Source organism: Pelobates fuscus, chromosome 5 (genome assembly GCF_036172605.1).
Source record: "Pelobates fuscus isolate aPelFus1 chromosome 5, aPelFus1.pri, whole genome shotgun sequence".
NCBI lineage: Eukaryota > Metazoa > Chordata > Amphibia > Anura > Pelobatidae > Pelobates > Pelobates fuscus.
In genome coordinates, this window is record NC_086321.1 from 368032950 (window position 1) to 368060284 (window position 27335).

Sequence of the window (27335 nt, forward strand, 5' to 3'; positions counted from 1 at the left end):
TAGGGTTAAACACATCTTTAGCAGCGGCCTTCCTGACAGCCACTAGAGGCGCATTCTCTACAATGTGACCAAATGCCGGTCATAAGTAAGCATTCAATCCAATAATTTCCTATGAGACGCATTTGGATGTGTAAGCGGTGGTCACCGCGCATGCACATAAAACCCCAATGCTCCTCCTGAACCATCGGCTAGAGAGCTGCATGATGTCGAGGGTGGAGGTGCACTTAACTTACGAACTAATCAAAGTAATTAAGCACTACCAGAGTGAAATAGATAAGGCAGTAACTGAGTCACTACTGGGCTCACTGTAGAAGCGGCAGAGTTGTAGGAAATTAGAAATTTAAAAGTGAGTATCTTTTTTACATTGTCAAGTAGTATCATCACCAGCGTGAAGTGCCCCTTGATCATCATTGAGCCCAGACAAGTTACAGCTTTATCCACTAAATCGGGAATTGTAGAGCAATGACAAGCAAGTTTCACATTTTAGGTAAAAAAAAATCAATTGGACATTTTCTTTCAAATGTAGGCACTTTCCCAGCTTGGCTGTTTAGGCCTTAGATCTGCAATTTCCCTTTCAATTCTCCCCATCCCCAGTTCAGTGAATAAACCCAAGTGCTTCCATGTGGGGTTCATGTTACAGGGATAGATATGGTGGACTACCTCTCCTATAATGCTCTTACTGCCATAATGCAGGCAAAGCATCAAGGGAGATGTAGTCCATAACATCTGGAGTGCCAAAAGGTTGTCTACCTCTGTATAATGGGGTTTACTGCTAATGGAGAGTTGCAACAAATTATCTGAATGTTTGAATTTATAGGATACAAGTATCAAGTATGTTCTCATCCAAGACCAGGGATAATCTGACTTTTCCTGATCACAATCCCCAGTGAAGTCACCATCTGACTCGGTATAATGGTTAATTTAGCAAACACCGTGTTGCCCTACTGATAAGGCTGTGACCTTTGGGTTAAACTGATATCTGTGAAGCTCAGGCAAGGCAGGTTGAAGGGTCCATTGAACCATGTCACCTAACCCGTCGGTCTTAGCAGCTCTGACTTTTTCCCACATATACTGATGATATGCTGGGTTATTTACCAAAGTAAGAATTGCCGGGAATTCAAAGTGAATTTCAAAATGTAGGTCCAGCAGACTTCATTGGATCTGATATCTATGACCAGACACTTCTAGAGCTCTTTTCTCCAATGGGAGAAATCAACCCACTCCGGACCTTCTGAAATCTCTTTAGAATGACATTTGTCCTTCGGAATACCATCATACCATTTACACCAAGAGAATCACAAATCCTCGCGTGCAGAGCTAATACTGGCTCTACTTTAATGTCTTCGTAAAACCTCTCAATAATTACATGGCAACAAACGAAAAGGCAGGATGTGTCATTGTTAATTAGAACAGATCCAATTATCAATGACCAAATTGAAATATCTCTGACATCCGAGGAAGCAGTGGCTGCAAATGTAAGCAAGTTAATGGATTTGTGCAAAGAAAAAAAATATATATAAAACCCAGAGACACTGATTTGCAAAACTGCAGATTCAAGCCATAATCTGTTCTGGTGGCTCTGTTTGGAACCTGTCTTTACTGCAGACCTTGATTGATCCCTTGGCCATTGTTTTTTATTTTTTTCCTCCAGACACTTATGCATTCCTTGTCTATCTCAGCCTGGAGCAGATATCCTGCTGCCTTCTCTCCGTAATTTAAGCATTTTAATTCTATCCATTCTCCGGGAAATCATAGCGATACAGTCCCCAGGGGAAACCTGAAGGCATTCTTATGAGCTGTATTTAAAATAAAGAAATTTAATTCTAATTCCCATCTGGATATGTATCTCAGATTGCTTGTAATTACTCGAAGACAGACAACCTCCTCTGCTCAAGTCTAAAATTCTAAATCAACGATGGTTAACTTGGACACCCTAGATTTTCCTGAAACACAATTCCCAAGATGCTCAGTCAGCCATCGAGGTAGCTAGACTTCATGGGAAATTTAGTTCTGAAACATACGGAGAGTCAAAATTAGACATCACTGTAAAAAAACAAAAAAAAAAATAAACTTATGGTCAGGTGGGAGGTAATGTACAACCCTAGAACGGTTTTCTAGATAACTCTGTTCCAATTTTAATAAAAGGGCCATCATTGTACTCATACAAATGTTAGGAATGTCATAGTTTATTTTCACAAAGTTTTTGGGGTTCTTTTTGAAATCCACCGTCAGTGACAGTGCGTGCCCATTGTCGTTATATATTACAGGAGGCGCAGAGGACACCGCACCGAAGGGAATCGATCTATAGCCGTGACAGAGGGAAAGTTTGACCCACATACTCCTTGGCTTCAGTTCCACATGGAGATTAGCAAGGATGCCCTGTACTCCCGATCCAACAATGTGGTGGACAGACTCCTAAACCGCATGGGCAACATGACAATAATTGGAGCCGGTAAGAACAAAAGCTGCTGTGAGCCAAAATATTCACCAGACCCAATTATTTTACAAAAACATATTGCGAAGAACCAAAAAAACTAACGAAAAAACAGGATAATAATTACAACCTCTAAATTAACTGGGAATTGGTGAGAAGAGATAAGAAACTTGCAAATTGTAGACCAAATCAGCTAACCAGGAAAAATATTTCCATTTTATTTATTTGGGCCTAAACTACGCACTATTTTCTAGTGGGCTGAGTGATTTCATTCATGTATATGGAGTGAAATGTATATTTTCAGCTGCGTATGTGGGCAGGGTGCATTTCTTTCAGTTTATCCTGGTGCAAGTTTCCTAAGCCTCTGGGATAACCCCCTTTGCAAAATTATACCAAAAACGTCAACGACGTTCTATTTACAGTTCTATTAATTGATAATATCAGATAGTAAGTCATGAAAGCTTTGGATAGCTGTTTATACTAGTGGTGGTGTGAGTCTTAACCCCTGGATCAGAATCCAAAAATGCAAACCCCACAGGTTTGAACAAAAACATCACCATTTTCTGGCATCAGGCAAATGCCTACAATTACTGTAGAGGTGATGCCTTCTCCTGTATGGTGAAGAATGAGTAGCCAGTAGCCAAGCTTATAGGATGTATGGAATTTGGAGCAACCAGGAGAAACATTCCATTGGTTTCCATGATGATAGCTCCACATTGTGAACTCTGCCCTAGAATTGATCTGACAGAACCCCAGAAGTCTTATTGTTTTACACTTTACCTATTAAATATACTCTCCCCATGTTAGCCAGAGGCAAAAATTGTCATAATTGCATATGCAGGAGAGGCAGTACCTGTTTTGCCCCAAAATCACTTTGTCCTTCTTTTCTAGGAGCTCCATATTGTTGGTGTGTCTGAGTGTATAACAGAGCTCCACAGCAATAATACTCCCAGTAATGTGAATGTATAACAGAGCTCCACAGCAATAATACTCCCAGTAATGTGTCTGAGTGTATAACAGAGCTCCACAGCAATAATACTCCCAGTAATGTGTCTGAGTGTATAACAGAGCTCCACAGCAATAACACTCCCAGTAATGTGTCTGAGTGTATAACAGAGCTCCACAGCAATAATACTCCCAGTAATGTGTCTGAGTGTATAACAGAGCTCCACAGCAATAATACTCCCAGTAATGTGTCTGAGTGTATAACAGAGCTCCACAGCAATAATACTCCCAGTAATGTGTCTGAGTGTAAAACAGAGCTCCACAGCAATAATACTCCCAGTAATGTGCCTGAGTGTATAACAGAGCTCCACAGCAATAACACTCCCAGTAATGTGTCTTTAAACTACAATAAATGTGTTTTGAAATCAGTCCGTGTTTATAAGATACATTGTTCTTGGTCGAAATTAAATTTTAGTTGTATAAATTAATTGTTATTAGTAAGTCACCTAAAATTTCTCAGAACAACCCTGCCCCTGACGGCATCTCCACTTGCACCCTAAAATTACGGTGTCCTTTTTTGTCCATTTGAAATGTGAGATGTTATTGCAGTGGGAGGAATGAATGCAAGACAGAGTGTGGGACAGGTCACAATGGGGCATGGGGTGTGTGACTATCCCTCCAAATCTGTTGAGAGGCGTGGAATAATCATGTATGCATGCCCTGGCTGTGTTTCCCACACGCTCCGACATTTAAAACGAGCAAAGAGAGACACTTTAATTTTAGGGGTGTGAGTGGGGGGGGGGGAGTGCAAAATCTCTGTACTCTCTTATGCAAATCATGTCTCTCAGGTTTTCCAGTCTGTAGTTTATTTACTAAACTCTGAATTATAGTGGTTTGAAAACCGGATTGCAACATATAAGATAAAATATGTTAAAACTGTGGCTACAGCCAAGTTGTAAAATTATTTCAACATTTAGCAATTTGATTTTCATATTACTACAATTTGATCTGTAATCAATGAAACCCTTTCTAAGTTTCAATTCCCTGCTTTTCTGTGGAGTACCTGTCTCTCTCTCTGTCTGGTCTTATTGGGCTTGGAGTCATTGACTCGCTTTCTGCTGATAACATGTCACTGTCAGGGTAACGAGACAGACAGACCTGTGTATAATGTAATTTAGTAGGGATTAAACACACATCTCAATAAGTGCCTGAGACGGCGTGTAGCAAATGAACGAGATGTCAGCAACATCGCAGGTGATAGAAATCAGACGTGCAAATTACATCCGTCGGAACACGCGTGTCATTAACAGACCTTGTATAATTAAAGATGGGCTGCGTGAGCAGAATCTCAAGTCGGTGTTTGTAAAATGCGTTTAACACCTTCACGTCCTGTGTCGCTGTATAGCAGCATCGCTTACTGTTTAGACATGGCTGTAATCTGAGACTGTTAGGAATTGTTTTATAACTCCAGGCCGCGGCTTTAGACTGGGCTCCCCATACTCTTTTAGGGAGTCCTGCTAGTGGAAGCAGACTCGTTATCATTATCATTTGTTCGGCTCCAGATAACTGCACGCAATAAATGGTTTCATGTAGGAAACATGCCTTTCCCTCTGGGCCTGATTGAACGCCCAAAATGTTTGGGCCTCTTACTTTACCCCTCTTTCCCTTCACCCCAAAGAAATCAAGTTCTCGGTTGTATCCTTTATGATTTGGAGGACAAATGGGAAACTCAGGATGTACATATAAAAAAAACGAAAACAAAAAAAAATCACGCACGAACGCACGAACGCACACACACACACATGCACGTACATTCACACGCCCGTATTTAATAGATATTGTTGAAAATTGTGTTGGAGGCATAGAAACCCTCCAAACAGAGATGATAGCGCATAGATTGTATAAAGGAAGCTTCCCTAAAAAAAAAATGAACGACCGGAAAATGTTATCATGTACTTGTTGGATTAGATACGACGATTGGGTTCTAGACGTCTGTCATTTTACACTATGTTGTTAACCACGTGTTTGCTTGAGCACTGTGTGATACAATATACTGAACTACTTTTTGGTGTGAGAGAGGTTAAAATGTGACGGCAGGGCAGGTAGCATTACAACTCCAATGATGCTTTGCCAGACTTTGCAAAGGAAAAGGGCAAAATATCACCAGTGTCAGAGTGAAGCTGTATTGCAGGAATTCCGATAGATTATCAGGGGTGCCTTGCCCTTTACATTTATGTAATCTGTTTGGTTGTTAATCCAAATTATGTTTTTTGTTGACAAATTACTATGGGATTGCATTCACTAAAGATTAACTAGTGATTTCTGCTTCGATATATGACCCCCCTGGCCCCTCTCCAGTTGCATAGCTGCCAGTGAGAGGGCTCAGTGGATAGAGTTCCAGTACAACATGACAAAGTCACATTCTGGATTCAATGCAGGGCCAGCTCAGCAATTCACCCTTCCAACATCAATAAAATGTTTTCTATTAATAACTATTGATATCAAGGCTGAACTTAAAAACTAGTGAAAAAAATCCCACTATTTCCTGGTAGATTTCACTGGCAAGATAAGGTTGTACCAGCCCACACTGGGTTTCCCAAGATGTAATTGGTGCCTCGTACTTTTTACTGTTTAAATAAGAAACAGGATAGCAGGGGCGGACTGAGAACCCTCAGGGCCCCCGGGCAAAATAAATCAAGGGCCCCCTTACAGGCCCCACCCATACTCCGCAGCAAGCGCCACCCATGTCCCGCCTCCATGCACCGCCTCCAGCCACACCCTACACAATCTTTAGACACAAGGAACAAAAGTGCAATAATCCCTTCGAGGCCCCAGTAGAGACTACAATTGAGGGCTAATGGGCCATGGAGGGGGGTCTTTCTAGCAGAGGCTATCTCAGTGTCCTTTAGAGAGTGTGTTAGAAAGAATCCCCTCCAGGCCCCATTAGAGACTACAATGGAGTCTAATAGGCTTGGAAGGGGGTCTTTCTAACAGAGGCCATCTCAGTGTCCCTGCTGGAAACAGTCGCCTCCAGGCCCCAGTAGAGACTACAATTGAGGGCTAATGGGCCATGGAGGGGGGGGGCATTCTAGCAGAGGCTATCTCAGTGTCCTTTAGAGAGTGTGTTAGAAAGAATTTCCTCCAGGTCCCATTAGAGACTACAATGGACATAGCTCACTGATACCTAGGCCAAGTTAGCTCCTCTTACCTTAATTACTGTTGCTGGCTGGCAGTCTGTGGGCTTGCTGGAAGGCTGTGGGCTTACTGGCTGCGGCTGGCAGGCTGTGGGCTTGCTGGCTACTGCCGGCAGGCTGTGGGCTTGCTGGCTGCGGCTGGCAGGCTGTTGGCTTGCTGGCTGCGGCTGGCAGGCTGTTGGCTTGCTGGCTGTGGCTTGCTGGCTGTGGTTGGCAGGCTGTGGGCTTGCTGGCTGTAAGCCTAACTGGTGGCCTGTGGGCTGGCTGGCTGGCCGGCCTGTGGGCTGGCTGGCTTGCTGGCTACTGGGGCACTTGTAGATTATTTTAAGAAATAATCCATGCACAATAACCACTACTGCTCTGTGTAGTCGTTATGGTGCCAGGAGGGCCGGACCCCCCTTTCAGGGTAAGTAGTCAAACCCTTTAAGAACAGTTTGACAACTTACCTGGGGTCTGCTGGGAAATGAGGCTGTAGTAGGGTATAGGAGCAGTGGTGCAATGTGTAAGGGGTGCCGTGTGTGTGAAAGGTTCAGTGTGTGTGAGGGGGTGTAGTGTGTGAATGTGAAGGGTGTGTGGGGCAATGTTAGTATGGCGGGCTGTGTGTGTATGGGTGGGCAGTGTATGTGTGTGTGAGGCAATGTGTGTAAATGTGTATGGTGTGTGTGGGTGTATGGGGGGGCAGTGTGTGAATGTGTATGGTGTGGGGGGGTAGTGTGTTTATGGGGCTAGAGTTCACTCTCACCACTGCGACCACCAGGAATCCCTGGTGGTCACAGTGTTGAGAGTGAACTCTAGCCTGTAGCTCCAGGGCTAGTTTACTCTCGCAAGAGCCGTAACGTTGCCGTGGTAACCGCGGCAACGATCTGTGCTCGCGCAAGGACCCAGAGGAGCTGCAGGCTGAGCTCCCGGGTCCTCTCTTCCTCCCTCCCCTGCCGGCTGCCCGCACGGTGCCTGCGGACAGGGGAGGGAGCAATTGCCCTCCTCTTACTCCCCCCCTCCCCCTACCCCCCTCCCCCTCTTCTTACCCCCCTCCCTTTCTCTTCTTACCCCCTCCCTTTCTCTTCTCCCCCCCTCCCTGTCTCTTCTTACCCCCCTCCCTTTCTCTTCTTACCCCCTCCCTCTCTCTTCTTACCCCCTCCCTTTCTCTTCTTACCCCCCTCCCTTTCTCTTCTTATCCCCCCTCCCTCTTTCTTCTTACCCCTCCTCCCTCTCTGTTCATTCCCCCCCTCTGTTCATTCCCTCTCTCTGTTCATTCCCCCCTCTCTCTGTTCATTCCCCCCTCTCTCTGTTAATCCCCCCTCTCTGTTAATCCCCCCCTCTCTGTTCATTCCCCCCTCTCTGTTCATTCATCCCCCCTCTCTGTTCATTCCCCCCTCTCTGTTCGTTCATTCCCCCCCTTCCTCTGTTCATTCCCCCCCCTCTGTTCATTCTGATCCCCAACCCCCCCCCTCCCTCTGTTCATTCCCCCCTCCCTCTGTTCATTCTGATCCCCAACCCCCCCTCCCTCTGTTCATTCCCCCCCTCCCTCTGTTCATTCCCCCCCTCCCTCTGTTCATTCCCCCCCCTCCCTCTGTTCATTCCCCCCCCCTCCCTCTGTTCATTCCCCCCCCTCCCTCTGTTCATTCCCCCCCTCCCTCTGTTCATTCCCCCCCCCTCCCTCTGTTCATTCCCCCCCCTCCCTCTGTTCATTCCCCCCCTCCCTCTGTTCATTCCCCCCCTCCCTCTGTTCATTCCCCCCCCTCCCTCTGTTCATTCCCCCCCCCCTCCCTCTGTTCATTCCCCCCCCCCTCCCTCTGTTCATTCTGATCCCCAACCCTCTCTCTTTGTTCATCCCCCCCCCCCCCCCCGTTCTTACCCACCCCCTCCCCTGTAGCGTGGCCGAGCTGCTGTGTGGTCCGCGTGCCCGGCCGGAGTGATAGGAAGGTGCACCTTCCTGTCAGTCCGGCCGGGTACAGGAAACAGAAACTTCTGTTCCGCGCGGAACAGAAGTTTCTGTTTCCTGTACCCGACCGGACTGACAGGAAGGTGCACACTGAGCACCTTCCTATCACTCCGGCCGGCACCGCGGACCACGCAGAAGCTACAGGGGAGGGGAGGTGAGAAGCTGCAGCCGCCTGAGGCTCTGAAGAGAGCGCTCAGGCGGCTGCAGGATTTAAAGGGGCGGCCGGGCCCCCTGATGGCGGGCCCCCCTCGCGGCCGGGCCCTCGGACCATGTCCGAAGTGCCCGACCGGTCAGTCCGCCCCTGCAGGATAGTGACAGTGTTGTTTGTGCTTTAAAAAGGAACACTGTAGGTGCTTTAACTGCTTCATCTCATTGACGTGGTTATAGAGTCTCTCTTTACAGGAAGTATTTAGAAAGACTTTGCAAGTCAAACGCAAGGAAGGTGTGGCTAAGGCTGCATAAACAAACTGATTTAACAACTAAATCCCAGAGAATTCAGCAGTGAGCCTGCAGGGGCATGATCTGAACTGCTTCATTAAGCTAAGTTGTTTTGGTGACTATAGTGTCCCTTTAAAGAGTGCATCTGGGACAGTTGCTAAAGTGGAGCTGTCACCATTGTAACCAGTAGAATACTCCACATTTTCCCCAGAATTCCGTAACCAAATTATACCTGTTCCATTTACAGATTACACTCCTGACGAGAAGGCGTTGAATGGAGAATGTGACTGCACACAGAGTAAGTAACTATACCTACGGTATAAAGTATAGACCTATGACATCACCTGTACAGACCAGCCAGTGCTATTGGAGTCCATATCTAGACAACTATAAACCTGCAGATCTATATAAGCAATTTATCAGACGAATAGCCATTTATTGATGACAGCGTTACATGTAATACTCAATGATTAAATCTACATAAAGTGTAAAGTTTTGATTACTTGAATAAGAACTATCCAGGACGAATGGAATGTTTTGAAACAGATTTCTCATATTTGTGTCTGTATATATCCCTCCATATCCGACAAACAATGAAACACCAAAGCGAGAGTCACCCCTGCTGTGCCCCGGACAGATCGTCACCCTGTGCCTGTACGTGTCTGCCAGGGAAGGTTATTTGTCAGGTCGAGTACTGACTCCTAAAAACACATGCTGAATGATACAGGCTATTAAATATTTACTGTGCGAGAGATGAAAGAAAAATGAAATAAAAAATCCTCGTCTCTACCGCTCCTTTACCATGCCTGCCAGCGGGGTCCTTTTTAAGGCTTAGGGCCCTCAGGGTTCTTGGCAGCTCAGGCTGGGCCTATCCTCAAATCAAAATATTCACAGAGCGTTACAAAGGTACAGAGGACAGAAAATCATTTGAAATGCAGAACCATTTTAGGATCTTGGGTTAAAAAAGTTATTTTAATTATTACATTTTTTTTCCCCACATTGTGAACTGAATTCACCATGGCCAGAATCAAGGAATAACGAATGGCATGGTCACATTTCAAATTTTTAATTACATCCTTATTCTTGAAATTCTGGTTTTTTGTTATTCCACTTCAGCCTAATGCAGGAATTCCTTTTTTTTTTTTTAACATACCCAAAACAATACCTTGTCCTATTCTTTTTACCGTGATAATTTCTGTAACTCCTGATACTTGACTGAATTAAGGGGCCACTTCCCAAATAACGCCAGGTAAATAAATACAAGCGTTTCTGGGTAAAGGTAACACATTGTGACAATAGACAATGGTAGCAAAGAATTAAACATGGCACTATTACCCATTCTACTGTGACTGCTCCACTTTGTGAACTTTGCACAGGTTGGACATTCTGTACTTAGAATGTTTAACATCCCTTTAATCATCTCTATACAGACTGTATATGGATAAAGGCAATAATAAGGAAAACGTATTCAAACTTACCCTAATTTTCTTTTCCTGGCTTCTATTCATGGCAGCTTTTAATTAATGAGTTAACTCCTCCCTTTAGTTGACAGGAAATTAGCAATTAATTAAAATTAACAATTGGTATAAGAAGGATGCCCTCCGCCCCTGATCCCCAGGCTATTAACCAGTCGACCAGGGAGGGGAAGTAATGCTGCCATGAATAATAACCACGAATATATAATTACGGTAAGTATGAATACATTTGATTATTCTTGGCTAATCAGGGTAGCATTTAACTAATGGGTAATAACCTAGAAGTAAAGGACAGCAGGGACAAAAATGGTCAATATAGTTAGAGACAAGGTTTAAGGTCAAGCATGTTAATTTTATTCCTCAGACATTGATGGATTACAGAAAAAGGCTGAGAAACAATTTTCTAGGTCAAATGAAAGTAGGAGACAACCTTGAGAAGAAAGAGGTCCAGGCTGAAAGACCACCTTATTATTATCTTTATTATTGTTTACAAAGTGTCAACAAATTCCAAAGCACTGTACAATAGGTGGACTAACAAACAAGTAGTTGCAACAAGACAAGTTGGATGCACAGGAATAGAAGGTGCTGAGGGCCCTGCTCAAACAAGCTTACATTCTAAGGGGATTGTGGTAAAATGACAGAGGTAAGGGTAATTTCATGTTTTGTAAGAGTAAGTTGCTAGAAGAGTTTACAATGAAGGGTTAGTTGTTGTTTTTTTTTTAAAGATGACACAGTTTCAGGAGAGGAGGTGTTGGGTGGGAAAGACTGGGTGAAAGTCTAATGGAGCAGGGAATGGAGTTACAAGGGAATGACGCAGACCTAGAGAAGACTTGAAAAGGAGAATCAAAAGAGCAAGTACGAACATAGGATAGACGTAGCTCTTCGGCAGAGCATAGAGGCCCAGGTGGAGATACTTGTGTGAGAATCTGTAGACAGGAACAGTGCTATGAAGAAATTTGTAAGCGAAGACCAGTCATGGCAAGCTGGGTGTGTGTAGGACCAGTGAGAAGCAGATTGCGGGAGATGATAATGGCATTGACCAGCATCTTAGCTGCATCTGGTGTTAGGTAGGGGCAGGTACAAGCATGGTTATGAGATAGAAGCCACATGATTTGGTGATTGACTGGATGTAAGGTGTGAAGCAGAGGTTGGAATCAAAGAGAATGCCATGACTGTCAGGGCAATAGATATGGGATTAGTGGTGTCTGAAGGAGTAAAGATGAGAAGTACTGTTTTGGAGAGATTGAGTTTAAAGGATTACTCCAACCCTAAAGCTGAAAGGGCAGGAAAATAAGTCTGAGGATCAGTGGCTTTGGGGTATTTCATCATTTGAATTAGTTGTTAATTCCCTATCATATCAGCTGGATGGAGGAGCTAACCTATCAGTTAAATGCTGCCATGTTTGACCAGAATGAGATTTTATTTTAGAAATCGCGCCTTCAGACATTTGCCCGTGGGAATGTTAGCTTCTCACATATCCTTAGAAAACAGCCATGTGGACAAGTTTTCTATAAATATGTCCAATAAAGATATATTTCACTCTCTCGCAATAGTCTGATCTATCACACATGTTACATGGAATGATAAAATGTTTGCTGTGTAAATAAAGGAAAATCCTATATTATTAAAGTCTTATAGTAACAAGGCTAACTCCTACAGCCTCTTTGCACTCTGCATATGCAGTTCCCAGAGACTTATTCTAGGAATCTGATACATAATGACGTCTGTTCACTTAGTGGGAATTAGGTATAAAGGTTAATTCTTTAACAAAGTTCTTAAAGTGGAGCAGTCACCATGGGGACTAATAGCATGTCCTCACTGAATGCTGACCCTTTAAACTCTTTTTCCACAGAATTGCTTTGTATACTGTTTTGTTTAATCTACTTCTACTACTGGCACCTGAATGCACTCAGTAGTTAGAGTGTCAATAAAAGTAAAACGTATTGTGTCTTGTGCATTCATTTTCACGTTGTCTTTGTGCTTCGTTCGTAGTTGTGAAACCGAGTGGAACACACCTGAAACTTGTTCTGCGTTTTCAAGATTATGGGAAAGCCATGTTCAAACCAATGAGGTATGTTTTCTAGGGGTAGCCACAACTGATCCCAAGATATAAGATGCGGGTTCTAATCCTGGTAAAGTATTATGGTATCTGTACAATAACTATGGGTCTGACTACCTGTTCGCCATCGCTGCTGCACTTGCATCAAGGAAAATGAGACACAGAGGAAATTAAAAAAATGTATCAGTCTTGAGCTTTTTTTTTTTTTTTTTTTAAGTGAAATGCATTGGGCACATACATAAAATAAGGACTGAGGTAAAATATAACGTAATATTTTTTTAATAGTTAAAATGGGACTGTTTGCCATCCTATAAGATGTAACTTTGTTTTTATGCAGAAAATAACACTTTCTCTATAAGGCAACGCATTTCTCGCACACCCTGCAATCTAACGCACTCTCCCTTTAAGACAGAGCCGAGAGGAGGAGACCCCTGAAGATTTTTTTTACTTTGTGGATTATCAGAGGCACAATGCTGAAATAGCAGCTTTCCACCTGGACAGGTGAGACCTCGCTATACTTACCATAAACCTGAAAATAAACTACATTTCGTAGCAGTGTTTCAAAGTGTGTGTTCTGTGATTTCGATACTGCAACTATGAGAGCAACAATGTTCCAACTATTTCAGTCCAACATTCAACATGTATCTCAACTGTATACAGGTTAACACCAAGTTCTGGAGGGTGGAATCCATTAAAATGTAACCTTCAAAAGGTCCATCACTGTTTTAGCAGGACTGTAATGGGTCTGTGACAAACTCCCATTCCCACGTGAGTTTGCCATGAGCTCCTGGAGGAGCCTGCTTCCAGCCTTCTGCCCACAGACTATGGACCCTGCAGGGAAACCTGTAAAAGACTACCAAACTTAACACTCTGCGTGTCTGACTAATCACGTGCCGGCCTTATTACCCGTCTTTATGTCCAACTGAGTGCACCCACAAAGAACACTCAAACACCTTCCTACATCCTGCAGTGGGAAGCAGACCTCCAACAGACTTTAGAGGGAGGGGATTGGCAGGACATCTGGGAGGCGGCAGCCAAATCCTCTATATGTGTGATACACCAGGAACAGTGTTACAAGACACTCATGAGATGGTACACGACCCCTGTACAACTGCACAGAATGGGCAAGATCCCCACAGACACATGCTGGAGAGGATGCGGGGAAAAGGGGACCTATCTGCACATGTGGTGGACATGCCCGAGACTTACCCGATATTGGGACGAGGTGGCCAAACTCCTGACAACGATACTTAAAAAACCAATAAGACCAGATCCCTGGACATTTTTAATAGCCAAACCAATAGACACCTTACCCAACAAAGACCAAAAGCTCCTAAACAAAATAACTCTTGCAGCCAGGAGGGCCTTAGCACTGACATGGCTTCAAGCAGACACCCCACACATGGACAAGATAATACAAAACATCAAAGAAGCCTGTCTCATGGACAAGCTGACAGCTCAGGTACGAGACACATACCCACGCTTCCTCAAAGTTTGGGAACCCTGGGTGGAATACTCAGACCTGCACAGAATGACATAACCCTTCCCCCCCCCCCCCCCCCCCCCCTCCCGGCAGCAGAGCCCACCCCATCCCGGGAAAGGTGCGCCTCCAACTGCCCAGAATTAGGCCCCCTACACCAGCACCGGCTCGAGAATATACTCAGACCTCCGGTAGTGAGCCCCATGTGGCAAGAACCCAACGCACAGACCCGCATACCCCACAGCATGGGTCTCTTTTCCCCCTCCCCTCTCCCCCCCCCTTTTTTTCTTTTTTTTTTCTTTTTTCTCTTTCTTCTTTTCTTTTCTCTTCTCCTACCTAACCACTCCTCCAAACTTATTTTCTCTACTGAATAATGATCAACGAACATGTAATGAGCACAAGTATAATACGATTTGAACTACTAAATGTTGAAAATGTCAGATGATGGGAGTGCTGGTCGGCACCCACGCAAACCGACTGTGAAGACACCCACACTAAAGTCTATATTGGCTTCTGCGTAAGCAACGAAACTATGACTTGTAACAACAAAAATGTATACGCTATGGACGGTTTCTGCGCAAACCGGTCCAACTGCACAAGACGTGTTCTCGCATTTTCTGACAAACCTAAAATTAAAAAAAATAAAAAAAGACTACCAAACTTGACTGACCGTTAGCACTGATATAACGGAACTGTTTTGGGCATAGGACCATGTGCACAGTAGGTCAAAAATATGATTTCCATGAAAATCCCGAACCCCTTGAACCGATCTGGGGGATTTTTGGATATATTGGTCACCCAGACCGGGGCTATAAGGGGATGTAAATTTTGTTTTGTTGTATTGCCTCTTTCTGTACTGAGAGTAAAAACTAAACTTAAAACTAAAGGAGCACAGCACCCGGATCTAGTTGACTTTAGTGATTCTTTAATCCAAAGAGTCATTAAAGCTCTAAAGTTAGAGGGTAGTTATGGTTAAGAGGAAGTTATGGTTATGTTTGGGGATGTTAGGGGGGTACTCGGGGCTAACTACGTAAAAGCTATAATAGATTAATGGAAATACTAATTCACCCACCTCGAGATCAATATGGTTGGGGGTACACTGGCCGTAAGGTTGCAAGGTTACTGTATACGATAACGATACAGTGCTGTTCACCAGGCTTTAAGAAGCAGATCCGTATTTATTGGGCAGATTAGATGGGCCGAATGGTTCTTATCTGCCGTCACATTCTATGTTTCTATACAGCACTCCACGGGCTGATTGCTGGTTTATGAATGCAGCTCCCTATAATTACCCTCAATTTGATTTTAACCAAACATCTTAATGGAAATATTTTAAAGTGAGTTTATTAGAGAAATTCCAGAAAATAGACATATTACCATGTGCAGATATCTAGAAAATAGAACAAATTCTCAGTTTTAGACTGCGCTCAATGCCTTGTTGCAGACTGCATTAAAATACAAAGCCTTCCGGAGGGTTGGTACAGAGTCAATTCAGGGCTTTACATTACATCCCACAATACTTGTGTTTCAACTACAGAATACTATGCGGTTCACATTTGCTGAGAATTCCCCATACTCATCTCACTGACCACTTTGGATTCAAGACTAGAATCATGACTAGTTCAAGAAAGATCAGAAAACAATGGTTTGCAAACCTCCATCCTACAAAGAAATACATTTAAAAAACCACAGGTCCCTTGTTCCGCACCTTGGAAGAAGAACAAGAGAGTGGAGCCTAAGTGGTAGTAGACCACACCAAACAGTAAAAATAAATAATTAAAAAAACATACAAGAAAATGCCCATACCACACATTTGTTGACAGGCTGCTGTCCTCTTTCCCCATGTATAGATTAAAATATCTATGGTTTTATAAAGAGTTGCCATGTCATATTTGTGGGTGCTCTTAAAGACAAACTTGACTTGATAGATGATTATTTATAGTATTTGTCTCCTAAACTAAGTAGTGCCTGTCCTCCATACTGTTTGTAATACAGGATCCTTGACTTTAGACGTGTGCCTCCCGTGGCCGGACGACTTCTCAATCTAACCAGTGAAATTTTGGACGTGGCTTCCAATGAAGACCTGGAGAGCGTGTTCTTTGTGTCACCAGGTAATTATTTAGCGGCTCTAGGAGTTTGTCCTGACAAGTCCGATGTAATGTTGAATTAAAAGGAAATTAACAAATTACCCATATATGAAACAATCTCTTAAAAGCGTACGTGCCAAACTTTCTGATGTGGCAGAACTGATTTAATATTAATGATTGTATTCAATTCTCATTTTATTATTTTGAAATCATGATTAGATGTTACCTCATTACTGAACACGGCATTTCAGAGACTCTGTGAACTTTTCTCTGAGATTTTTATGTACGTCTAGGAAGCAGAGCTGGCCTTCTGGCTTCTACTGTTTGTTTTCAACCACATGGTTTGCGGAAGGTCTTATCATAATCAGATTTGATATGGTGCCAGGTGACTCAGGATTTAACGAACGCTGACTACTACACATCTATCCTTCCCCTTCTATGCTGCACAAAGACATAGATAATTAATTAAAACCCTAAAAAAAAAAAAAAATTCAAAAGTTTTAATGTTACGGCACTTGCTCTGTGATTTCCACCACAAAGAGGACCCACCAACCAGGAACCTGTCGTTATGGTCTGCGAGATCTGCCTTTATCCCCTGTTCAGCAGGGGTTTATGAGATAAGTCCTTCAGGGGCAGTTTCACAGTTTTGCCAGCAGACCTGCAGATGGCGCATGTTGGGTCCACAGCTTGGCACTCTCTCCAGGGAAGAGAGAGCTCAGTCCTCATTGTGATTGCAGCATGCGTGCAGTGCGTGTACAATACTGACAAAATTGACATAGTTCGCCCAAGACTGAGAAATCCAGTTGATTACTGGCAGTTTTGCTGGGCTATATGTATGCTTATAAATTCTTACAGCTAGAATGTATCTATATAATCCATTATAAATATGTAGTCATTTTTTACCTGTAAAATAAAATTAATAGTAAGCTAGGAGAGGTGACAGTCTTCCCAGTAGGTAGGTACCAGGAGGGGGGCTGAATAAATGATGGCAGATGGATATTGTAGCTCATGCCCAATAGTACAACTCCCATCAATCTCAGGCTGATCAGAACATTTAAAAAACACATCTCAAACACTATTTTTTTTTTTTTTTAAATCAAGTAATATTAAAGGTTTGGAGCCAAAGCATGTGAGCGGGTTGTTGCCCAGCTATTAACATTTAATTAACCACTTTACTGTGGAAACTACATACAATGCATTGGCAAACTGCCTGTTTGTTTAGAGTAATTTTTCAACGTAATGTCCATGGGTCTTCCACGAAATCTAAAGGAGGTTTTCAGCACCTGTAAAGGTAAACAGGTCTGTTTGTGCTGCTAAATCCATGGCAGGTCCATTGGATAAATGTGAGATGGTGTTTGTCATCAGCAAACAGACATCATTATGGAAAACCTTGCCCCCGTGTGACGTCTCATAGTTCAAGGGGTTTATGCACTAAACTGAGAAATGATGGTGGAAATAGCCTAAAATAGCTTGAGTTGGACAATTCTTCCCAGCCTGGCTATTTCAGGTTAAAGTTTTTTGTTCAGTGCAGGGGCAGGCAACCTTTGCCACTCCATATGTTATGGACTACCTCTCCCTTGATGCTTTGACAGCATTATGGCTGTAAGAGCAATATCGGAGATGTAGTCCATAACATCTGGAGTGCTGAAGGTTGCCTGCCCCTGGTTTAGTGAATAAACCCACTACTGTTTAACCATGAACATGCCAGTGGAGATATGCAGAGGGGCACTTACAGAGTTAAAGAAGTTCAGAAAAGATTTTACATACATGTGCCTAATCCGAATAGTAATAGTGTGTTTTTCCCGAAAAGGAAATTACATTTTGAGGTTCAATGCTGGCGCGGGGCCTGATCTCGCTGTAATTTTGTTTTTGATTTTCCTACAGCAAACAACGTGTGTTTCTTCTCCAAGTGCCTCTATATGTGTAAGACGGAGTACGCCGCATGCGGAAACTCTCACATGCTGGAAGGCTCGCTCTCGGTGTTCCTGCCATCCCTAAACTTTGCTCCGCGCCTCTCCGTTCCGAACCCCTGGATCAGATCTTACACCTTCACTGGGAAAGAGGAGTAAGTTGTGTGGATTATACAACTATGATAGGAGATGCACAAACAAGCACCAGATGTGTTGGACTACATCTCATGTAATGCTCCTAACAGCCATAATGCCGGCAAAGCATCAGGGGAGATGTAGTCCATAACATCTGGAGTACCGAAGGATGCCTACCCGTGATAGAGTAATCGGTAAAGACATTCCGTTGGTTTCCGTGGTGATTGTTCTAGTTTTAGAACTTTGCTCTAGAGTTACTGTCTGAAGCGAAATTGCCCCGGAGAGCAAGAATTACCTTGCTTTCCCCCAGGATAACAGATTCTAGGTTTGCACTGGTCCCAGTGCAGATATTCTCAGTGACTACAAAGTCTGTATTTGCGAAACCAGATGCAGTTCTGATAGCACACTTGCTTGTTGATCCGCCCTGCGCAGCCCTCTGTTCTACAGCTGCTGAATCTATGATACAGTGACACGTAGCACTGAGTCTGAACCTTAACCCTTGGCCAGCCGTCACTTTATTCCCAGAGTATTTAGGTGATCAGACACTTACAGGCAAAGCATTTTAAAAACTGGTGTCAGCTGTGCCCGCCCAAATGTTTTTGTCCATCATTATTGTAGCCATAGCCTGGAAGAGATTAATAGGAGTTGCAGTGCAACAACATCCAAGGGGCCACAGCTGGACAGCCATGCTTGAAAATAAGTGACTTCCAAACCCTGGAATTTGTGATTTATGTAAAGTAAAAGAATGCGTCATTGGGCGGGTTTTACAGTTCTCTGTGATAGTATGTTGTTAAATATTATTTTGTCTGTGTTTTATGTCTTGGGTCCAAAGTTGTTTGATGTTTTAATATTAGATTTTTCTAACAATATGCAGCATATTGCAAGCAATGCGTTCCAGGCCAGCGGGCACAGAGGGGTTAAGTAAATTGTTTTCTAGAAGGGAGGAAATATGTTCAGTGGCCATTTTCCAAATCAAAGTACTGAAAACATCTGGATTGTAACACGCAGGAGCCCAGGGGAGAGAATATCAACTATTGTGTAACTTGGACCAAGGATCCTGCACAGCAGACTAAGCCACGTGCATGCGTTCCACTGAGCTGTCTACGGATAATGTTTACACTTTATACGATAAGGGAAATATACAATCTAAGTCAGCAGACAACCCCAGGCTTTACAGCGTCACGCGTTACAGCGTCAGGCGTTACATGTCATTGTGTATATGGGTCAGTCCTTCCTAGGGTCACAGTGTATTAATGACAGTGACATGTTTATAGGTCAGTCCTTCCTAGCGTCACAGTGTATTAATGACAATGACATGTTTATGGGTCAGTCCTTCTTAGGGTCACAGTGTATTAATGACAGTGACATATTTATGGCTATAACATGTATAGCTTGGAGGAAAGACGAGACAGGGGGGATATGATAGAAACATTTAAATACATAAAGGGAATCAACACAGTAAAGGAGGAGACTATATTTAAAAGAAGAAAAACTACCACAACAAGAGGACATAGTCTTAAATTAGAGGGACAAAGGTTTAAAAATAATATCAGGAACGGAAGTATTACTTTACTGAGAGGGTAGTGGATGCATGGAATAGCCTTCCAGCTGAAGTGGTAGAGGTTAACACAGTAAAGGAGTTTAAAGGACCACTCTAGGCACCCAGACCACTTCAGCTTAATGAAGTGGTCTGGGTGCCAGGTCCAGCTAGGGTTAACTAATTGTTTTATAAACATAGCAGTTTCAGAGAAACTGCTATGTTTATCAATTAGTTAAGCCTTCCCCCTAATTCTCTAGTGGCTGTCTCATTGACAGCCGCTAGAGGCGCTTGCGTGATTCTCACTGTGAAAATCACAGTGAGAGCACGCAAGCGTCCATAGGAAAGCATTATGAATGCTTTCCTATGTGACCGGCTGAATGCGCGCGCAGCTATTGCCGCGCGTGCGCATTCAGCCGACGGGGAGGAACGGAGGCGGAGAGGAGGAGGAGAGCTCCCCGCCCAGCGCTGGAAAAAGGTAAGTTTTTACCCCTTTCCCCTTTCCAGAGCCGGGCGGGAGTGGGTCCCTGAGGGTGGGGGCACCCTCAGGGCACTCTAGTGCCAGGAAAACGAGTATGCTTTCCTGGCACTAGAGTGGTCCTTTAAGCATGCGTGGGATAGGCATAAGGCTATCCTAACTATAAGATAAGGCCAGGGACTAATGAAAGTATTTAGAAAACTGGGCAGACTCGATGGGCCGAATGGTTCTTATCTGCCGTCACATTCTATGTTTCTATGTTTCTATGTTTATGGGTCAGTCCTTCCTAGGGTCACAATGTATTAATGACAGTGACCGGTTTATGGGTCAGTCCTTCCTAGGGTCACAGTTTATTAATGACAGTGACATGTATATGGGTCAGTCCTTCCTAGGGTCACAGTGTATTAATGACAGTGACATGTATATGGGTCAGTCCTTCCTAGGGTCACAGTGTATTAATGACAGTGACATGTTTATGGGTCAGTCCTTCCTAGAGCCTTTTCTATTTCCATAGTTATCCCACTACATTATATGTAACATTATAAATACTTTCTTTATTCTAGCCTTTTATTTATTGGCCAAACTGTCTATATATATATATATATATATATATATATATATATATATATATATATATATATATATATATATATATATATATATATATATGTACCCTACCTGAACACAATGCTTTCCCCAGCCTTTCCCACTTCCTATAACCTCCGATCCAGTACCAGCACTTTATTTAGTCTACCTCAATACAAAAAGAAAGCAGCCCGATCCTCCTTCTCCTACAGAGCGCTGCAATTATGGAACGACCTCCCGCACAATTTAAAATCTTCCCCAGGCCTAAAGTCCTTTAAGAGATCCCTCTCTACATACCTCAAAACAGAATGCACCTGTCATGGTTGATTATATATTTCCTACCTGTTCTATGTTAAATTTTGTATATATTGTGTGTTAATATTGTTTTTGTATTTTGTTTTTGTATTTTATTGTACCCTAATGTAACAATGCAATGATTTGTGGACCCTGGACATAAATATCAATGTATCTTTCCTGGTAAAATATTTTATAAATAATAAATAAATAGATTTACCCCTCTCTGCATTTCTTAGCTGGGAGACTAATCCTTCTTATTGTGACTCGGTGAAGCTGCTGCCTCCCTACACCAACGTAAAGAGGCTACTTAACGTCATGGACCTGGCCATTTTTGATTTCCTTATAGGTAAGTCATTACTAAGCAATTTTCATAGCCATTTTCTATTTGATGTCATTGCATTGTAATCCTCGTTTTCCCTTTATAAAGCCATAAAGTCAATACACAATGAGATATTCCCAAAGCTATGTTATTAAATTGTAATATAATTTGTTATACGGCCATATTTTTTTTTTTTGCTAAAACGCTTAGCAGATTGTGCTGACGGTAAGGAGAGCGGATCCCCAGAGCCTCTTGTTCTGGAAGGTGTTATTATCCAAAATGAGCAGTTCTCTCCTCCAGAACGGATTTAGCTGCTCGTTTGGGAGGAAGAGATGATATAATCTCATCTTTATTTAGTGAATTCATTTTAGCGAGGTTATTCTCTGCTACATAAGATTGGGATGACTTTCAAACCGCACCACAAGTGTTCTGCCTCTAATTATGTTTTAGGAAAATTATAATGAAAGAAAAAAATATAAAGGTAATTACTTGTGTTGACACTGCAAATGCATATTTATTATTATTGCCATTTATATAGCGCCAACTGATTCCGTAGCACTTTACAATATTATGAGAGGGGGGATCAAACTATAAATAGGACAATTACAAGAAAACTTACAGAAACAATAGGTTGAAGAGGACCCTGTTCAAACGAGCTTACATTCTATAGGAGGTGGGGTGTAAAACACAGAAATAGCAATCAAATAAGGTGGAGTGAAGCAGAGCTGGAGGAGAGAATAGAGTGCTGCCCTTTAGGAGAGAGCAAGAGGCAGGTATGTAAGGTAGAGGTTAGTCTGGGAGGCCATAGGCTTTCTTAAAGAGATGGGTTTTAAGGCACTTTTTAAACGTTTTAAGACTAGGGGAGAGTCTGATGGCTGTAAGCAGGCTATTCCATAGGAAGGGAGCCGGCCACGAGAAGTCCTGCAACCGTGAGTTGGCCGTACGGGTGCGAGCAGTGGACAGGAGAAGGTCACAGGCAGAGCGGAGGGACCGAGGAGGGGCATACTTATGGATCATTGAGAAGATATAAGTGGAGCTAGAATTGTTCAGTGCTTTATAGGTATGGGTTAGCACTTTGAATTGACTCCTATAGGACACAGAAAGCCAATGTAAGGACTGACAGAAGGGTGAGGTATGAGAGGACTGACTAGAGAGAAAAATCAGTCTGGCGACAGCATTCATTGCAGACTGTAGCGGGGCAGTACGGCTTTTGGGAAGACCAATCAGGAGAGGGTTACAATAATCCATGCAGGAAATTACTAGAGCATGGACAAGCTCCTTAGTAGCATCTTGTGTAAGAAAGGGGCGGAAGCGGGCTATGTTTTTAAGATGGAATCTACAGGATTTGGTAACATGCTGGATGTGAGGCTCAAAGGTGAGGCCAGAATCAAGTATGATGCCAAGACAGCGGACTTGCAAGGATGGACTGATGTGGACTATAACTCCCATGGTGCACAGCTACCATGGGTCTGTAGGAAGGTAGAGCATCATGGGAATTGTACTTAACATCTGTAGAATGTTAAGCAGTGAATCGCCACTGGACCCATAGATGGACTACAAATACCATCATTCTCAGCCAGACTATTGCTGGCGGAATTTGAGCATTTAATCCATACACAAGTAGAATACAGTGCTGGGACAGAATCTATCTCCTGGGTGGAGTCAGAGGAAAACATCTGGAAAACAGTAGGAGTGCCAAGTGGACAAGATAAAATGTGAATTACAGTCTAACCGGGCCAAATACTCGGAAAAATAAAAAACTCCACACCACATATGCAAACAGTGCAGTTTAGTACAAAGAGCTCTATTTATAAAACATTTCCCAGAAACAAACACTGACAACAAACAAAAAAATAAACAAACAAAAGCAAAGATATACTCTGCCTCAAATAAGTTGTGGTTTTACGGCTCAGGCTGAACATTGAATCAAGGTTACACCCAGCCATTGCTGGTGCCGTTTTATACCCGGTTGATGGTGTGCGCTGGGTAATATATAGAAAGAACAATTCTGGGGACAGTCCTAAATGTGGAGTTTCCAAGGGAAACAATGGTATATGATCATGCCGACCGCTCCCCAGCTCTTTCTGCGTAATAATCATTGTATTCTCTCCATCCCTTCCATTTGGGTTTATACCCCGACATTCTGTTGACCAATAGCTGCAACACATCCATGCGTTTTGTTCCATTGTGACAGATGTTATAATTGATTTAATGCCTGGGGACGGCCTAACTACAGTTTATCCTACAATTCTCTTTAAAGCGGCGCTGTCATTTCCTTCTTTTTTATTTAATGTGTTTTATGTCCCTAATTGTTTTAAAAGTTATACACAAGAAAAAATTGTCCCTACTTTTCTTTACAGGTAACTTGCAGGTTGACAAATGTTAATAAATGATGGAGCTATAGTCAAGCTCCACGGCCTTTGTCAACGGCTGCTCCATCGTCCTCTTCCTCCATCGTCGTTTTATATATATTGTATATTGTAATTTTGTATTTTATTTTTGTAATCTTGTACTCTATTGTAACGATTAAATGTTTGTGGGTCCAGGACATACTTGAAAACAAGAGAAATCTCAATGTATCCTTCCTGCTAAAATATTTTATAAATAAATAAATTTAGACTCTAAACCTTCTAAAGTGACAACTTCGACAACAGGATATGGCTGGGATCCCTCAGCCAATCCTGACCCTTACAGCAACACTCCAAACTAAAAAGTGTGTTGGAGGGATCACAGTTTAGTAGATATGTCCCCAATTAAACATGCAAACAATAAATCACATATTTTTTTTATTGGGGGTATATCTCTAAAAACGGTTTGTAAAAGCTGCAGAGCTCTTGTCTAAATCCTTGGCAAGCCCTCCCAGTACAGACAGGAACTGTGGGAGGGTGAGAGGGAAGCAGGAGAGCTGGGGATCCGAGGTCTAGGGACAGGGACAGGGACAGTGCAAGGATTTTTGACTACACAGACGAAGATGCATTTTGCTGCCTCCCTCCCCCCCAAACAAATGCATCTTCACCTCTGTGGCTCGGAGCCCCACTTTTCAATTTCTTACCCCCATTAGTGTTTCATATCCCTTCTCTTGGATGTCTTTGGCCCTTACACCCCCCTTTAGTGTGTCTCTTACAACCCCTTTTATGTATTTCTTACTTCCCCCAGCCCCTAACTATCTATCTATCTTTCTCCAATATATACATATATACAGGCAAAAATACATATATTCACAAATACACAAACATACAGACACACAACCATACAAGCACACAGATATAGTTATTCAGGTACACAGTCACAAAGATATACAGACACACAGTCATGAAAGGCACACAATCATACAAACACAGACATACATTCATACAGACACAGACATAAAGAGACATACAAATATGCATATACAGACATACATACGCAGACAGTCATACAGAGACATACAGACTGATACACATTCAGATAGACAGACACACACATATAGACACACTCTGACAGACATACAGAAACACACAGAGGCGTACCTACCACGGTCGCAGGGGTCGCAGTTGCGACCAGGCCCCTCACTGCAGCGGGCCCGACCTCTGCGATCGTGGGCCGCCTAGATGCCGCCCCCTCCGTGTTCGCACTGTCATAGGGGGGGGCCCAAGAGATGGCCCGCTGGCCACCTAATGGACCCCCCCCCCCACCGGCAGGCGGCAGAGTTCCTGTCAGACGCGGCGAGGGCGCTGTGTTCTCTCTGCTCTGCTCCCTTGCGTGTCTTTTGCTGATGCCAGGAGCTGGAATATGACATCATATTCTGGCTCCCGGCATCAGTAGACAACTCGCGAGGGAGCAGAGCAGAGAGAACACAGCTCCCTCGCCGTGTCTGACAGGAACTCTGCTGCACGCCGCAGTGAAGCCCCACTTGACCCCAGGGTTAGATCCATGTCAGCTCTCGGGGTAGGGAGGCTGGGTGAACATTTAACATTAATATTTTTTGTGTGTCTGTAAGTGTATGTGTGTATATGTCTGAGTGTGTGTGTGTGTGTCTCTACATGTGTCTGCATGTGTATCTGTTTTTCTGCGTGTGTGTGTGGGGGGGGGGGGGGCGGGGGGGGACGTGTGGTGTAGGAGGTAGATGTATGGGGGGCCCCAGTGCAATTTTCGCACCGGGGCCCCGTGGTTTCTAGTTACGCCTCTGGACACACACACACGCTGGTCAAAATATACACTTTTCTAACTACCCTCCTGTTTCCTACCTTGTGGGTGGCTTACTTGGCATACAGAGTGCTGCCTGAGGTAGTTGGGAGTTGGAGGAGCTGGCCCTGCCCAGCCCCCCTCCTCTCTGCCTTCTCCTGCTCTCATGGCTTCAATGTTCTTGTGAGGAAGTACTCCCATGGCGATGAGAAGGGGTGCAGCGGTAGTTCCGCCCCTGCTTGGCGCCAGCCGCGCTGTGTGCTACATATCCCCACCCCCTCCACACGGATTGCGGAACCGCAAAGTGGAAGGCAGGCTGGACAGAGTTGCTGACACTCGGCCACGCTACGTGAAGTGACTGGCAGGAGAGGAGCGCTGTGCGCTTCCCTCCTGCTGGCCACCCACACATTTGCGCTCCCGGACCACCTGTGCCGCCTTATTGACACGCCGTTCCTGTATAGTGAACCCTGTGGACACGGGCGCGTGCACTCACAATGACTTGGGACAATTGCAGGAGCGCTGTAGCCGAGGGTACCTGCCACAGCAGTTAGCTCAGAGAAGCTAAATGAATAGGAAGAGAGGCTCCTCCAAGGGATGCCATTAGGGGGCTGTGGAGGACCAGTCGAGAGAGAATAGTAGCAAAGAGAAGGTAGAGGCAACCAGCTGTTCTCTCAATATCCCTGGTTCGTGATTAACATAGGCTACATAGGTGATTAACATAGGCTACTGTCACTGCTATCCTGAGGAGAGAAACATGCTACGCTCTCCCTGGCTTGTCACTGCCCCCTAGTGGCAGATAATGATAGCATTCGTTCTACTGTTACATTTCTTAAGAATTTTAGTTTATAGTGACTACAATTTGAATGTATATTTTTAATCTGGGTTTTTTTTTCCAGTGAAGACAGGAAGCTATCCAGCTGTAGGTGTTTAGTGACGCATTTAATTTTTATTTTTTTTCCCAATAATCTTAAAATTTTTCCTTTAATTGGAATAAGATTTTATTTTTTTTACTACTAACATTTTTAATGTAATCTATAATTGATTCACGAGCAATTTACATTATATTTAAAGGAATGTTTTACCGAGTAAGAAGTTATACCACTTTATAAATGACATAGCTACTAAACAGTGATTTTGATTTTTTTTGTATTTGGGCAATAGTGTGTCCCTTTTAAGACTTGCAAAGGATTGTGTGAGCTGTCCCACAACTAGGGATCACCTCTTCTTTTGATCAGCACAAAATTACATGTGTTGTATAAACATCCCCAAAAGTCATATTGCTTTTCCACTGTTTTTTTCGAAGTTCTTCCAGATACTGTTTAAAGCACCGTATGGGGGGGGGATATCAATTTTACTTTAGGTGAATGTTTGGCCAATGAAATCTACAATACCTGCCACAGATCATGAACATTTCAATCCTTTATCACAAAATGTACACTTCTAGAAGGATGGAGGTGACAAATGGACAAAACTAAAGAATGTGGAATTTATATGGGAAAAATGGCTCCTTTAAGGTTTAACTTACAGAAACAATTTCCTCTCTTCCAGGAAATATGGATCGTCACCATTACGAAACATTCACCAAGTTTGGAGATGATGGATTCTTGCTTCACATTGACAACGCAAGAGGGTAATACAGGAATGGGTAATCTGCAATACGCAGATAACGTGTAGCCCACTATAGTATTTCTACCTATTTTAAAAAATAAATAAAAATTATTTATCATAAGAAACAATCTTTAATTTACTGCTCCATTATGAAAGGACATTATTTTATTTTTCGCAATAGCCAAACCTTCACTCGAAGTACCATAACAACTTAATATCATTACAATGTTTATTGTACAGAGAGCACC

The 27335-nt window shown here is 43.3% G+C and overlaps 2 protein-coding genes across 2 annotated transcripts in view; one reads left to right on the plus strand and one right to left on the minus strand.

Moving 5' to 3' along the window:
* The window catches only part of GNA13 (G protein subunit alpha 13), a 598177-nt gene that overhangs the window by 223234 nt on the left and 347608 nt on the right, over window positions 1-27335 (minus strand). The gene's annotated exons all lie outside the window — the stretch shown is intronic.
* FAM20A (FAM20A golgi associated secretory pathway pseudokinase) overlaps window positions 1-27335 on the plus strand; it is a 42481-nt gene that overhangs the window by 13515 nt on the left and 1631 nt on the right. Inside the window, exons 3-10 of the mRNA XM_063456095.1 lie at window positions 2268-2452; window positions 9201-9251; window positions 12421-12499; window positions 12896-12988; window positions 15963-16078; window positions 17939-18119; window positions 21233-21342; window positions 27028-27109. Coding sequence (XP_063312165.1) covers window positions 2268-2452; window positions 9201-9251; window positions 12421-12499; window positions 12896-12988; window positions 15963-16078; window positions 17939-18119; window positions 21233-21342; window positions 27028-27109 — 897 coding nt within the window. The remainder of the gene's footprint in view (window positions 1-2267; window positions 2453-9200; window positions 9252-12420; window positions 12500-12895; window positions 12989-15962; window positions 16079-17938; window positions 18120-21232; window positions 21343-27027; window positions 27110-27335) is intronic.